This window comes from Grus americana, chromosome 3 (assembly GCF_028858705.1).
Source record: "Grus americana isolate bGruAme1 chromosome 3, bGruAme1.mat, whole genome shotgun sequence".
Taxonomy (NCBI): Eukaryota; Metazoa; Chordata; class Aves; order Gruiformes; family Gruidae; genus Grus; species Grus americana.
Window position 1 is genome coordinate 15,922,443 of NC_072854.1, and position 15,114 is coordinate 15,937,556.

The 15,114-nt window shown below is 40.0% G+C and overlaps 1 protein-coding gene across 4 annotated transcripts in view; it reads left to right on the forward strand.

Annotated features, from left to right (window-relative positions):
- ROCK2 (Rho associated coiled-coil containing protein kinase 2) overlaps positions 1 to 15,114 on the forward strand; it is a 104,862-nt gene that overhangs the window by 48,965 nt on the left and 40,783 nt on the right. For all 4 annotated transcript variants that reach the window (XM_054821630.1, XM_054821632.1, XM_054821631.1 and 1 more), the window contains exons 3-4: positions 4,230 to 4,330; positions 12,686 to 12,823. In XM_054821630.1, coding sequence (XP_054677605.1) covers positions 4,230 to 4,330; positions 12,686 to 12,823 — 239 coding nt within the window. The remainder of the gene's footprint in view (positions 1 to 4,229; positions 4,331 to 12,685; positions 12,824 to 15,114) is intronic.

A 15,114-nucleotide genomic window follows, 5' to 3' on the forward strand; every position in this document is an offset into this window, starting at 1 on the left:
GGGATGATAAAACTGGCAACTCTTCAGTTGGTATCTCATTTGCTTACTTCATATATTGTCGGGTTTTTCATTGCTTAACTGCAGTGTTTAATGCTTAAACAGTTTCACTGGATCTGTATTAAAATTGTTTATAATATCTGTATTGTATTGAACACAGAAGTATTCCTGTGAGTCTCTGACCAATGATGACACTGTATAAAACTACATTTTCAGCTTGTTTAAATCCCTGCCATCTCATCTCACACATCTGAAAAAATTTGAAACTTCTCAGAAACATTTGAAAATAAATTCATGTGATTCCCCTTTCTTGTGAAATACATTGTGTTCAAACATGTAATTGCACATTCTCTCTGACTTGAAATTTACTGATATATCCTTCTCTACTGCTGCTTCCTGTGCAAATGCGTTTGTTCTCCTTGTCTGGTGCCAAAGCTTCTGATTTGCAATTAAGTAAGCTTCTAAGCACAGTCTTCCCTGCTCAAACTGCAAAATCAGTTCACATCATGAACAAAATAATAAACTTGGTGTGGGTGAAGCACTGTTGCTGTCCTATGCTTCCTGTCTAAGCTTTCATGGTTCACTGTAGAAAACAGCCTCAGCATTCTCTCAACTGCTTTTCCTTTCACACTCAGGATTACTTCACAGTCTTAGTGGTACACTGAATGTAGCAAATTTGTCTACTTTTGAGGTATTAGTTGCCTCTGTCCTTACAACTTTACTAGCAGACTCTTTTTCCTGATTATTCTTCACTTTTTTTTTTTCTTCAAATCTCTCCCCTTCCCTTTCACACCTAATCTTTTCCTCAGAAGAAGAAATTTTTAGTTGCATTTTTGTGTTCCACAGGTTAGGAAGGACCGCTGGAGGTCAACTGGTCCAACTCTCAGCTCAAAGCCAAACCACTTTTGATGGTAGATCAGGTTGTTCAGATCCATGTACATCTGAATTTTGAAAATTTCCAAAGACAGAGGTTTTGCTGCTCCACGAGGCAGTCTGCTCCAATTCCCAATTCTGGGGATTCTTCTCCTACAGAGTAGGATTTCTGATGTTCCAACTTGCCTGTTGCCTCCTGTCCTTTCACTTTGCAACTCTTAAGAGTAAAACCTCCTCTCAACTTCTGTTGAGGCCAACCATTTAGACTTCCCTAACCTGAACAATTCCAGTTCTCTCAGCTTCTGTATGAGCATCATGTGGTCCCACCCTCTAAGCATCTTGGTGGCTTTCCATTAAGCTAGGGAATGTTTTGATATTTTTCTCACACTGAGGAGCCCAAAAGTAGACATAGCATTCCAGATGTGGTCTCACAAGTGAGAAACGGAAAAAGTCACTTCTCTCAACCTACTGGTTATGCATTTACCAATGCAGCCTTGTTTGCAGTCAGTGCAAAGGCTTGCTGCTCATTCCTCTTTGTTCATCTTGTTGTCTGTCAGTGCTGTCAGGTCATGTTTCTCAAGGTGTCTTCTAGCTCAGCACCATCCTGTACTGTTGTGTGGTGTCATTCCACTCCAGGTGCAGCACTCTGCATCGGCCTTTGTTGAACTTTGTGAGGTTCCTGTCAGCTCATTTACCCATTGTGTCTGGGTCCGTCTTAGGAGCAGCCCTGCCCTCCAGCGTATCAACTTTGAACCACTGACCATGACTCCTGCAAGTTTTCTACCCACCTTGTAGTTTCTCTGTGCAATCCATGTCGGCCTGGTTTGGTTACAAAGATACTTTGAGATGCTGTGTTGAAAGTCATGGTACAATCAAGGAAAGTAAATGTGTACTGCTCTCCCTTTGTCCACCAAGACAGACATCTCATCATGGAAGGCAATCAGGTTAATCAAACGCAGTTTGTCCTTTTTAGATCCATTCTGGCTGTTCCCATCCTTTCTTGTCCATCAAATGCTTGGAAGTGGATTCCAGAAGGGTTTACGCCGTGATCATTGTGGGCAGTGAGGTTAGGCTGCTGGTCCATCCTGTAGCTTTCTGTATCCTCCTTGTTGCCTTCTAGACCACAGACATGACATTATCCCTTAAGCAGTCATCTGGTGCCTCCCCAGGTTGCCATGACCTTTCAAAGGTGATAGAGAACAGCCTGGTAATGATGTTGACTAGCTCCTTCAGCACGCTCAGATGCATCCTATGTCATCTCATGGCCCAATGTATGTCAAGTTTGCTTTATTGGTCCTTAACTCTGACTTCCTCTACTTCAATACTTCACTGCCACGCACTCTGTTACTATCTTCGGGGAGCTGGGAGGCCTGTGAGCAGAGCTTGCCAGTGAAGTCTGAGGCAAAAAAAGGCATCGAGTACCTTGATCTTCTCCATATCCTTTGGCACTATATCCCCTACCCCTCTGAGAGCAGCAGGCCCACATTTGCCTCTTTCTTTCTTTTATTGCTGGTGTATTTATAAAGGCTTTTGTTTCCCTTCATAACCCTGGCTAGTTTCAATTCCAGCTGAGCTTGGCTTTCCCAATTCCATCCTTGCATGCTTGGAAGGTTCCTGCTAGGTAGCCCATCCCTGCTTCCATATTCCAAACCTTCACTTTTTGTGCTTGAGACAGAGGTTGCCTATTCAGCCAAACTGGCTCTCTGCCATGCCTGCTCAATTTCTAGCTAACTAGAACAGACTGTTCTTGTGCTGTGAACACGTCATCTTTGAAGATCAACCCACTCTTCTGCCCTCCACAGCACCTTCCCACAGGATCCTGCCTGTGAGTTCCCTGAAGAAGCCAAAGTCTGTTCTCCTGAAGTCCAAGGTCTGCTATTTTCTGTATTCTCTGAGTCTTAAATTCCACCATCTTGCGGTTGCTTCAGCCAAGGCTGCCACAGGCTTTGTCATCCCTGGCCAGTTCTTTCTTGTTTGTGAGTAATAGATCAGATGCCTCCCCCATTGCGCTTGTTGCTCACTTGGGTCAAAAGAAATGCTCTTGATGGTCAGGCATCTCCTGGATTGCTTGTAGCTTGCCAGATTGCTCTTCATCAACATGTAGGAATGGTTAAACTATTTACTAGATGTTTGTTATCATTAACTCCCCACTGACAATGTCATCTTTAATGTCATACTGAATTAACTGTACCTCTGATCCCTTTTTTTCCCCTGTATTCACATCTGAGTTCCCCTTTGATGCCTTTCTTGGGATCACATTCCACAGTCTTCAACCCTAAACAGGAATCTCGCAATTTACACCTTTACTCCTCTCTGAATAGAAGTATCCACAGCTTTTTGTATATTTTCATGCTCTTCCCTGGTAGGGGGTCTTGCTCCAGTCAACCTGTTTTGCTTTGTTTTGTTCTTCCTCTAAGCGTGTGTGGGGGCAGAGTCAAAGCTTGCCATGCTTAAGAAAGATTACCTCCACTATTATGGATTCCATTCATTGCTCCCATTATCTTTTGTCCTTGTAATAAGAATAGATTTTTAAAATGCATTTAGCTAGGAATGCATTCACTAGCATGCTGCATTTACAAAATTAAAGAGTCTAGGACCTTGGATGTTTTTAGAATTTGTCAGAGGTCGGAATTTCATGGGTTTCCCTTACAGATCCCCACAACTGCCTACAAGAATACTGAAAGACAGAGCTTATCTGCAGAACATTGCACCAGAGCATACTTGAACAGAGCTTTGTAGACCTAATTTTAAAAAGTGTAGAACTACACATGCAGTGAACACTAAAAAGCACTTTGAGATGGCCAGCAGTTACATAAACCTGTGTAAACTTGAATTAATATTTCATATGGAATGAATAAGTGGGTCTGAAGTCATATCTCTACATGATCTGAAGCTGCACACAGAGGTTATTGAATTATATTCCTCACCGTTTGACTGCTGTTGAACCCTCCCGGTGTGTAGGAGCAAGTTGCACCTGTACTTCACACTCCTGCATTATCAATGGAGTGTCAGTGGATCCTGGCAACACAGCGGGTGGCAACGAATAATTGAAAATTCAAGGCAGGCATCTCTGGTTCTTTTCGTTACCAGGGTCTTCCTGTAAGCTTGTGGATGAATATTAGAGTTGTGAAACGAGAGTCAGCAAAATCCAAGACACTGCACTTGTTACAGCTAAAGGTAGATGGTTTCTAGATAATAATGAATTGTTAATAGTGACTGCAGATTTCAAGAACTACCAAGGAAGCTCTAAACATTTAAATAAAAATAGCTTATTTTGACTCTAAATGAAAAATGTTAGAGAAAATTCTTATATTCTGTTAATACATGCATTATCACAGTTTTTATTTGATTTGTTTTAGATGAGAAGATTGTGGAAAAAATCCGAGCTTTACAGATGAAAGCTGAAGACTATGATGTTGTTAAAGTGATTGGAAGAGGAGCTTTTGGAGAAGTGCAGCTGGTAAGAATGTAATGATTTAATGATTAGACAGATTGACGGCTCTAGCCAAAACCTTCCCCAGTCTCACATGCTTTATATCTAAAAATGGATTCTGATAAAGAATAAGTGTTATTTTCATTGTATTGTGAGGTCATTTCTGAAGAGTACATCCGAGTTTAAAACCTGATGGATTAGAAGGGAATGACTTGGGAAACAGTTTGCTATCCTTTGATAAAAATGGAAAAGGCACTTCATGGCAATTCTAAATTTTTTTGGCTGCAAGCATCACTGTATAATAATATCTGAAACCTTCCTATGAAAGAGCAAGCTAATAGTGCAACAAAAAAAATATTAAAATGCAACAAAGTAACTTAGTATATCATGCATAGTCTGCTTTTTAATTAATTTTGATTTTTCCTGGACTTCAAAGTCATACTGTGGGATAGGTACCATAAAACTGCGAGCATGTGTATAAGATGGATCGATACGTCATTTTTTAAATACGCTATGGATGTAAGCACCACGTAGAGTCAGAGAATACAAACACCGGGGACAAGTCATCACGAGCTAACAGATAACTGCGTATCAGCTGATCCACAATAATTTTCTGTGCAAGCATTTTTAGAGGGAGAGACATGTGAAAGCACGTCAATGGAAAGGGGAGTCACTAATTTGCAGCAACTGAAGCTTGCTGTCTTGTTACCAGAAGGTAACAAAAGTTACCCTTTTGCTTGTGCCTTTTGACATGGAACTGACGTCTTACTGTTCTGTGCTAATTTTGTGTTGGGAAGCTGGGAAAATCATATTGTCTTGTAACATACAGCACTTTTGGAAAATACAAAGATGTTTTGGAGTTTTGTTGAGGAATGTGGCAAGATCTTAGCTCTGAAGTGCTGATAGGAGATACACAACGTGTAATGGCAATAAATTCATTATCCATTTAAAAAAATATTTGTATTTTCTTTATTAGTATTGGTGAAATTGGTTGGAACTGGGGTGAAAAACCCTGCGACTAGCCTAATGCTATTTGCATTGGTAATTTGCAAATTTAGCTGTAATTCATGTGGCAGTTAACATTTAATTGGAAATTTTTATTCATTTATTTCATTTTTTTAAGGCAACTTCATCCAAGTGTGGCAACACGAGAATGTAACTCCCTCTTCCCTATTTCTTTCTGGGTCATTTGCACTTTGTTTTCATCCAAAAGAATTTATGAAGTGTGGAGAGTAGTATTTCCAAAGATCCCCATTTTTGAACAAGACTTTAAAGAATTAATATGTATCTTGCATATACTTTTATATCCTTGCTGGCAAGAGATTAAAAACAAACCCAAAACCTTCAGCAGAACCTTACTTATTTGGGAAAGGGCTGCTGCAGGGAACTTTTTAAGAAAACAGTCTACTCTCTATCTTTTCACTGACAGTCACGTCAAATGGTTTGTTTTAAAGTCTTCTGTTAGACATTTTTATCATTATACATATCCACTTACAGTAGCTAATAGCGATGCTCATGCTCCTTGTCATGCACTTGCATGGGAAGTCAGCAAAGAATCACGTTGTAAGGAGCAGAGTTCCTCCTCCATTTGTGTGTGTGTGTGGGAGGGGGAATGAAAAAGAGAAGTCGTGCATTTTTAGGGTGTCACACTGATATATTTGTTGGAAGCGTCCAAGAGAATTGTATTAGCATGCTTCAAAAATCAAAACACATTGTTTTCATGTGTATATTTCTAAGAACATAATGTTTTTTCTAAATAATTATCATTTTCTTTTTAACCTTTCATTTTAAATGTAAGTTCTTAATTTGTTCTGACTTAGAATGGAAACTTTTTGCTTAATTCACTGTATCATATGCAATTTAAATTCTAAACCAGAGATAATTTTTCTCTGTGTACATACTACAGTTAGGTAGTTTGAGGGATCTGAAGACAAACTTTACTTCTCATTTGCCTCATCATTATACTGTAATGGTAAAATGCATAGTAACTTGGTCATATTCTTATTCTCACCAATAAGGAGGGCCTGGTAGGGGACGTCAAGCTCAAGGGCAGCCTTGGCTGCAGTGACCACGAAATGGTGGAATTCAGGATCCTCAGGGCAGCGAGGAGGGCGCACAGCAAACTCACTACCCTGGACTTCAGCAGAGCAGACTTTGGCTTCTTCAGGGATCTGCTTGGCAGAATACCATGAGACAAAGCCCTGGAAGGAAGAGGGGCCCAAGACAGCTGGCTAATATTCAAGGGTCACCTCCTCCAAGCTCAGGAGCGATGCATCCCAACCAAGAGGAAGTCAAGCAGAAATACCAAGAGGCCCCCGTGGATGAACAAGGAGCTCCTGGGCAAAGTCAAACACAGAAAGGAAGCCTACAGGGGGTGGAAGCAAGGACAGGTAGCCTGGGAAGAATACAGAGAAACTGTCCGAGCAGCCAGGGAGCAGGTTAGGAAAGCCAAAGCCCTGACAGAAATTAGCCTGGCCAGGGATGTCAAGGACAACAAGAAAAGCTTCTATAGGTATGTCAGTGATAAAAGGAGGACGAGGGAAAATGTGGGTCCCCTCCAGAATGAAACGGGTGACCTGGTTACCCAGGATGTGGAGAAGGCTGAGGTACTCAATGACTTCTTTGCCTCAGTCTTCACTGGCAAATGCGGCTTGAGCCACACTGCCCCCCAGGTTGCGGAAGGCAGGGACTGGGAGAATGCAGAACCACCCACTGTAGGAGAAGATCAGGTTTGAGAATATCTAAGGAACCTGAAGGTGCACAAGTCCATGGGACCTGATGAGATGCATCCGTGGGTCTTGAGGGAACTGGTGGATGAAGTGGCCAGGCCACTCTCCATCATATTTGAGAAGTCCTGGCAGTCCGGCGAAGTTCCCGCCGACTGGAAGAGGGGGAACATAACCCCCATTTTTAAGAAGGGAGAAAAGGAGGACCCAGGGAACTGCAGGCCGGTCAGTCTCACCTCTGTGCCTGGCAGGATCATGGAGCAGACCCTCCTGGAGACTATGCTCAGGCACATGGAAGATAAGGAGGTGATTGGTGACAGCCAACAACGGCTTCACTAAGGGCAAATCATGCCTGACAAATTTGGTGACCTCTTATGATGGGGTTACAGTGTTGGTGGACAAGGGAAGGGCAACTGACATCATCTGCCTGGACTTGTGCAAGGCATTTGACACTGTCCCGCACAACATCCTTGTCTCTAAATTGGAGAGACGTGGATTTGATGGATGGATCACTCGGTGGATAAGGAATTGGCTGGATGGTCACGCTCAAAGAGTTGTGGTCAACGGCTCAGTGTCCAAGTGGAGAATGGTGAGGAATGGCATTCCTCAGGGGTCGGTACTGGGACCAGCGCTGTTTAACATCTTTGCCGGCGACATGGACAGTGGGATCGAGTGCACCCTCAGCAAGTTTGCCGATGACACCAAGCTGTGTGGTGGGGTTGACACGCTGGAGGGAGATGATGCCATCCAGAGGGACCTTGACAGGCTGGAGAGGTGGGCCTGTGCAAACCGCATGATGTTCAACAAGGCCAAGTGCAAGGTCCTGCATGTGGGTTGGCGCAATCCCAAGCACAGCTACAGGCTGGGCGAGGAATGGATTGAAAGCAGCCCTGAGGAGAAGGACTTGGGGGTATTGATTGAGGAGAAGCTCAACATGAGCCGTCAGTGTGTGCTTGCATCCCAGAAAGCCAACCGTGTCCTGGGCTGCATCAAAAGAAGTGTGACCAGCAGGTCGAGGGAGGTGATCCTGCCCCTCTGCTCTTGTGAGACCCCACCTGGAGTACTGCATCCAGCTCTGGGGGCCCCAGTACAAGAGAGACATGGAGCTGTTGGAGAGAGTCCAGAGGAGGGCCACGAAGCTGATCAGAGGGCTGGAGCACCTCTCCTGTGAGGACAGGCTGAGAGAGTTGGGGTTGTTCAGCCTGGAGAAGAGAAGGCTCCAGGGAGACCTTATAGCAGCCTTCCAGTACCTGAAGGGGCCTACAGGGAAGATGGAGAGGGACTGTTTATCAGGGAGTGTAGTGACAGGACAAGGGGGAATGGGTTTACACTGAAGGAGGGTACATTTAGATTAGATGTTAGAAAGAAATTCTTCCCTGTGAGGGTGGTGAGGCACTGGAACAGGTTGCCCAGAGCGGTTGTGGATGCCCCCTCCCTGGAAGTGTTCAAGGCCAGGTTGGATGAGGCTTTGGGCAACCTGGTCTAGTGGAGGGTGTCCCTGCCCATGGCAGGGGGGTTGGAACTAGATGGTCCTTAAGGTCCCTTCCAATCCAAACCATTCTATGATTCTGTGATTCATATAATGATGGTTTTTGGTTTTCTGTTGTTGTTACAGGGGTTTTTATTCTTTAAATAATACCTTCAAGCCCGAAAATACGAAAAGCTAAGAATGCTTGGTACTGGAAGGGAACGTCTGTGTGTTCATGTAGAGCTCTTCTGTATTTCATGCCAATTAAAAGAACACTCTTTCTGGAATGTAAAATTATAAGTAGAAACCATAATGTTATGTAGTCTTACAGCTAAAAAGCAGTGGGTTAATAAATATGACTGTAGATCCAAACTAATATTAGCTGGTGATGAGAGCATACATACCTAGATTTTTTGCCTCACAAGGTATGATACAAGTTTAAACTATTGAGCTAAGCTATATCTATTTCTACTCCATTCAGAATGTTAATACCATGGTTGCAGATGATGGATTTGCAGTAATCAAAATATTTTGCAACACATTCTGTGATCAAAATAGAAATTTGCTTCAGTGGGGGCTAAATGCAGAAAGAACTGTAAATAAAACATGATTGACTACATGAGTTAAGTTCATGAATGTCATGTTATCAGTGTATGCCATTATGCATAAATATTTGTAGCACAAATATATGTTAAATATTTGCAATATTTAAATATAAGAAGCCAAAAAATGAGTATGTTAACATATAGCATAAAATAGTCAGCTATGACCTCCTTCATTTAAGTTTTTCTCCCCCCAAGCTTTCTGCTCCAGTATAGCATTTTCTTGTGAAATAAGTGGTGTAGGGAGATCAACTTTCCGGATTCTAGCAAGAAAGGAAAACCCACTGTTGTATCTTATAGCTAGATTTTTTTTTTTTTTTTAAAGCCTTGCTTTTCTTTCCATCCTCCCCCCCAAAAAAATTAAAAAAAATAAATCAGTGTGGTAAAAAGAGATCAGATGACTCTGTTCTGAGCATCTGACTTTGGTGGAAAAACAATTTCCTATACCTCCAGAAGTATTAAACTCTACTCTTGAGCTCTGGCCTCTGGCTTTGCCGGGTCTGTAGTGATGGGGAAAGCTAAGAAAATAATTGCCAGCTGCCAGATTGCTGCTTCTCTTCTGCAGTGCCGTGAATAAAAGTGACTGGTTTCTAGGGCAGACAGAAAAATTGAATTATGGTGCTTAATATGTTACTTGTGGTTTATGCAGAAACAGTAATTTATGAAAGCACATCCTGAGTACCTCTTGTTTGTTTTCACTTGAGGAAAAATCCTCTTGATTTGAAATTGAAACATATCCTCAGTTTGTCGTCCCAGGCCTAATCACAAAGTACAGTAACATTGCAGTGACACAGCAGACTGACTTGATTGTGTACTGGAATAGAAATCATAAGCAAGGCCAATTCTTTCTTGTATTTGGTAGTAAAGGATAATCTGGGTGACGGTCTTTACTATGAGATTTCTTTGTGTTGCAAACCAGCAGTTGTCATGGCCTATGTAAACAGGTGCTGGTTTAGTTTTTTCTATTAAGTGCTTTGTTTATTAGGTTTAGTTTCCCAGCCACTGCTGAAGTACACTTCTGTAGTAATGCAAGTAAAGCAGCCATGGTCTACTACATGAAAATTTGTCAAGACATGAACTTTGGAACCCTGTCTGTAGTAATTTCTTACTCTATTAAGTATTTTAGGATATTGTGATTATTTCAAACCTTAGAGTTCAGTTCACAATTCTAGGATCTTCATTTTCTTTTATCATAAGAGATCAATACTATGTATTCAATATGATAACTTCAAACAGGTATGTTTCTTTCTTTCCCTACAGATCATTTTCTGACATGAATGCTGTAGAAATTATGGACGCATTTTGTGCGTACTTTTTTCTTGATAGTCTTAGATCGATGAAGCAGGGTAGAGGGAAATTCTTATTTCTTAATGCATTTTCATAAGTTAAACAAGGCCATGTTACTCAGTGCTGATGGCATGAAGGGATTTTCCTACCTATTTTGAGAGTTACTCTGGTGAGCTGCAGTTTAAATTTGGCAGTTCATTTAAACAGTTGGAAGAAATTGAAACATCATGACAGTTTAATACATGAATAATCTGCTATATGAGCCAATATACGTATGTACAAATACAGCTCTGAGTAAAGAGCACAGCAGCCAGCAGCTAAATAGGCTGTCTCCAGGGGCCATGGTGGTGATAGAACGAGTACTGTCACTGGTGGGCTTCTTCACCTGTAAGCACGTCGAGACACACTCAGCCTTTGGGCGTGCCAGTATGCTAGTTGTTGCTTTCGTTCCTTGATTTCTGTACAGAGAATGAACCTATTTTGAAATTTTCTTCAGAAATAATTTAGCCAACTGATAGCCTGTTGGCACTATCTCAGAGAGATGCACAGCCTGTGATTTCTGGTCCCCCTGCCCATGTTTACTTTTCTTCTCCTGTGCATGAGCTTGCTTCAGACTGTGCTTACTTTTCAAGGCTTTGTTTCCCCCCAAGTAGTGGGAGAAAATTATTCTCATAAATGAAGGCAGCAATACTAACTACACCCAGGCAAGAGTACACAGCTGTTTTAGGAATTGTAAACTATTAAATACATTGAAGAGCTTTGCGTGAATTTTCACAGAAAATACATCTTCAGTTAAATAATACCTTTTGAGGTTACTGGTCTCTGTCTTTCTTCAGGTTTTGAGCAGGACTACAAAAGCTCTACTTTATGCAGTATAGTTTGTGGTGTACCACCAAGTCTTTGTAAATAATCCCATGTGGGATTAGTAAATGGGAAGGAGGTGCTTTTCAAAATCCTTTTTTTAGGACACCTTCACAAGCTGGTTAATTGTTAATGTCTTAAAATATACATGCTTACAGAGTTGTTAATGCATGTAGATAATGTGTGTCTGTTTTGGTGGTTGGCTGGACATTTTTCAATCTAGCTATACAGAAGGTTGTTCGTTAGTGTTAAACAATGCAAGATGCTAATCATAAAACTTTCCTACCTATATCTTGAAAGCAAAAAGCTTCCATTTCAAGAACAGTAAATTCATAAATAATCCTGTTTCTGTTCATGCTCTCACTCTTTCCAGTATTCCACATGCACACCTAATGCCTCTATTTTGACATATCATTCCTGTTGGCTTCAGGAGCAGGAGACAGATGCTCCCAGATTTGTAGACCAAATAGGTGCCTCTCTGAAGCTTTGCACTGCAGACATAATGGACCTGAAACATTTACAGCTGTTCAGGAAAAGAGCCTATTAAACATTCTTTCAAGTAGTGTAATTAAACTTAGACATTGTGTGAAACTAAGAGGTTGGGGGATACGGTTTATTTTATTAAATGTGAGGTTTTTAAATCATCTTTGTGAAAAATAAAAAATGGAAGAGGCTGAAGTGGACTGCTTGCAGAATTTCTAACATGAATGAATGCAATGGATAGGTGGTGTTCAGACTAGGAAATCACAAACAGTTGCATTTTATTTCTCCTTACACGATGGAACTTTTGAAGAGAGAATAGACAAGCATTTCCTTTTTCTTCTATAAACAGAATTATTTCAACTTTTTTTAGTGTTCTGGGTGATTTGAAGTAGGTGTGTTCACTCAGAAAGTGTTAAGAGCAGCTGTCCAGTTCTTTAGAGAAAGACAGTACTTTTCTTTTTATGAGTTTTGGGTTGGCTTTTGTTTTGTTTTGGTTTTTAGCAGTTTCAATTTGAGTAAGCAGACTACTGGAGTGAGCTCTCGTTTTTATGCTCAAAGCCATAGTGAGGAAGGACATATGCTCGTATCAGTTCATCTTCAATAAAATAGCTACCTGCTGAGACTTCCTGCAGCCCTGAGGCATGTCCTTCTTGTGGCCCTGCAGCTCCTCTTTTGGGGTTGCAGCGGCAGCTGCAGCAGTTGGCCAGGCTCTGGCATATCTTCCTTCCTTTGGCATCCTTCTTGTTCCATCCGTGCTTTGTTTTTTTGGAGCAGCTGTTAGGTTTTTCTTTCCAGGTTTGGAAGTTCTCGAATCCTTACTGTGTAGAAAATTTGGTATATGAAAACCCGGAGGCATCAGATCTCAGAAAGTGGTTTGAGACATATACTATGCTCATATTCAGTTTTTTTACAAGGCATTTTAAAAAAGCTGTTTCTCTTCTTTCTCTACCAACAGGTTCGCCATAAAATGACACAGAAGGTTTATGCAATGAAGCTACTTAGTAAATTTGAAATGATCAAGAGATCAGATTCAGCCTTTTTCTGGGAAGAAAGAGATATCATGGCCTTTGCCAACAGTCCGTGGGTGGTTCAGGTAAGGAAAATATGTAAAAGTAATAATAAAGGCATACATCTTTCACAGTCTCAAGCTGATTTGAATTTACATCTAAACTCAAATAATGGTTTAGGTTCAGATTTTATTTTTTAAGGATACATATTTACAGCAATTTCACGGAGTTTTGTGTATTTGACTGTGTTAGAAAGTAGATTAATTTGCATTTGAGTCACTAGAAATGCATCATAAAACTGAATTAAACTGATTTTTGAAATATCCACATAATTATTTGGAATAATAGAGAGGTTACCTTTCCAACTAAAAAATTCCATATAGAAATGTAGAAACAAATGTCAACATTATTTCCACTCTTTGCTCATGATACAGTCAGTTGATCATAGGCAATTAGTATTAAGAGTGTTTTAAGTAGTTACTGTCTTTTCAGCTGTGATTTAGTAGATGCATGAGTGCACACAGTGGTTTGCTTGAAACCATCTTCTGTGTAGTGGTCAGTTCCTGCATCTCAGCTCAGAAGTAATATCCAAGTAATGGAGAGTTGACTTCTTCAGCTGGTCTTGAACACCGTTGTTTGCAGCTGTCTCAGGACATGCATCATCATCATCATCATGTTTGTATTATGCGTTATGCCTTTGGGAAGAATTAGTGCTAAATATTACAATTTGTTGTAACTGGTAAATTACACCAATTAATAAAATGAGTAGTGAAAGTATATGCTTAGAGAAACTGCTAGTACTTCATTTTGTTAAATAATTAACACATTTAAATGCTCTCACATGTATTGCCATGCTTCTGTATATTTAATAAGTAAAGACTGGCCTTAAGCTTTCCATATACTCTTCAGAACACTTTACCTCATGTACGCAAGAAATGTTTTACAAAGTTTTTTTATTTAGATGTTTTGCTGTTCTGAGCATATTCTGTTTTCTTGCTTATATTCAGCAGAAATACTTAATGAAATAGATGAATTATTGTTTAGTTCTTTTGTTTTGCTCTTATGACAGTAGCTGTCTGGAATTATTTTTATTTTTCACATGCAGTTGAAAGTAACGAGAAATGTATGACAATTCTCAAAGGAATATGTAGCAAGCATGATATAAATGTGTGCGTGTATTTGTAAATAGCAAATTAATTAAAGTGTAGTTGCAATTGTGCCTTCTATGATGAAGTGTATCAGTGTGATATATTTAGGTAATGTGGTCCAGTGGGATAGGACGTAGAGCTGGTTTTAAGCAAATGTAGATCCTGTTCTGAGCTAGAAACTGGGACAGATCACACTGCTGCTCTGTGCCTTCTTTTTTATGTGAAAGACAAGTGAAACCAGAGCCCTAGATAATTTTGATTTTTTTTTTTTAATGAAATCCCTTGAGGGCAATAACAAAAGTGCTGTATAAAGGCATAGTGTTGTTATTTATTATTGTGTTATATTAATATCTTTATATGTGAGAATACAGAGACTATTTTGGATTTTAATTTAGTTTTTAATGACCAAATGCATTATCATATTGTATGTACTGTCCATTTGTGAAAACAAATACAGTGTAATATATATGTATTACAATATGTATTTATAATATAGGTCTTCTGTCACTAATATACAGTAAATTTTAATCTAAATGTCAAATCTCCTTACTAACGTTCCTATCTTTCGTGGTTCCTCATCCTCAGCAAACTCCCTGTTTCTGATTTCCTCCTTTCCACTCATCCTCTTTTTCAATTGCCTTTGAATTTTGTGTGGGTAACTTAAAAATGTGATTGATTTTAGTTTTTAATGTAAAGCAGCAGTATTCCATGAGAAATAAGGTGAGAGACTTTCAGAGACTTTTCCACACCAGTCATTGAACATTTGATAGTAATGCTTTTCGCTGGTTTGGGCCATTTTCAGACCTGCTGATCGCTGGGTGAAATCTCTAAAACTTCAGCACTCTAGGTCTGAAATATATTTTAAAGAGATTAAACTTACTTTCAGTAAGTTTAAGAAGGAAACTTGTTAAGGATAATTTCTTTGTATTGTATTATAATTGTCTTTGGGAACATTTTCTCTTTCTTTCTTTCTTTCTTTCTTTCTTTCTTTCTTTCTTTCTGCTTGTTGATTTAGGACAAAAACAGTAGTGACAAGTGTTTTTCTAAATATGTACAGAGACAGATGTATAATATATAAAATTTAGAAACAATCTAAGATGCTGTTCACTGTTGAGCTATTTTCAAATCAATACATGATGCTCCAATATTTTTGCATTTTGAGTCAGTGATACTTTTTAATGCCAAGAAACATGGAGGTATATACATGGCTCATACTACTAAAATAATCA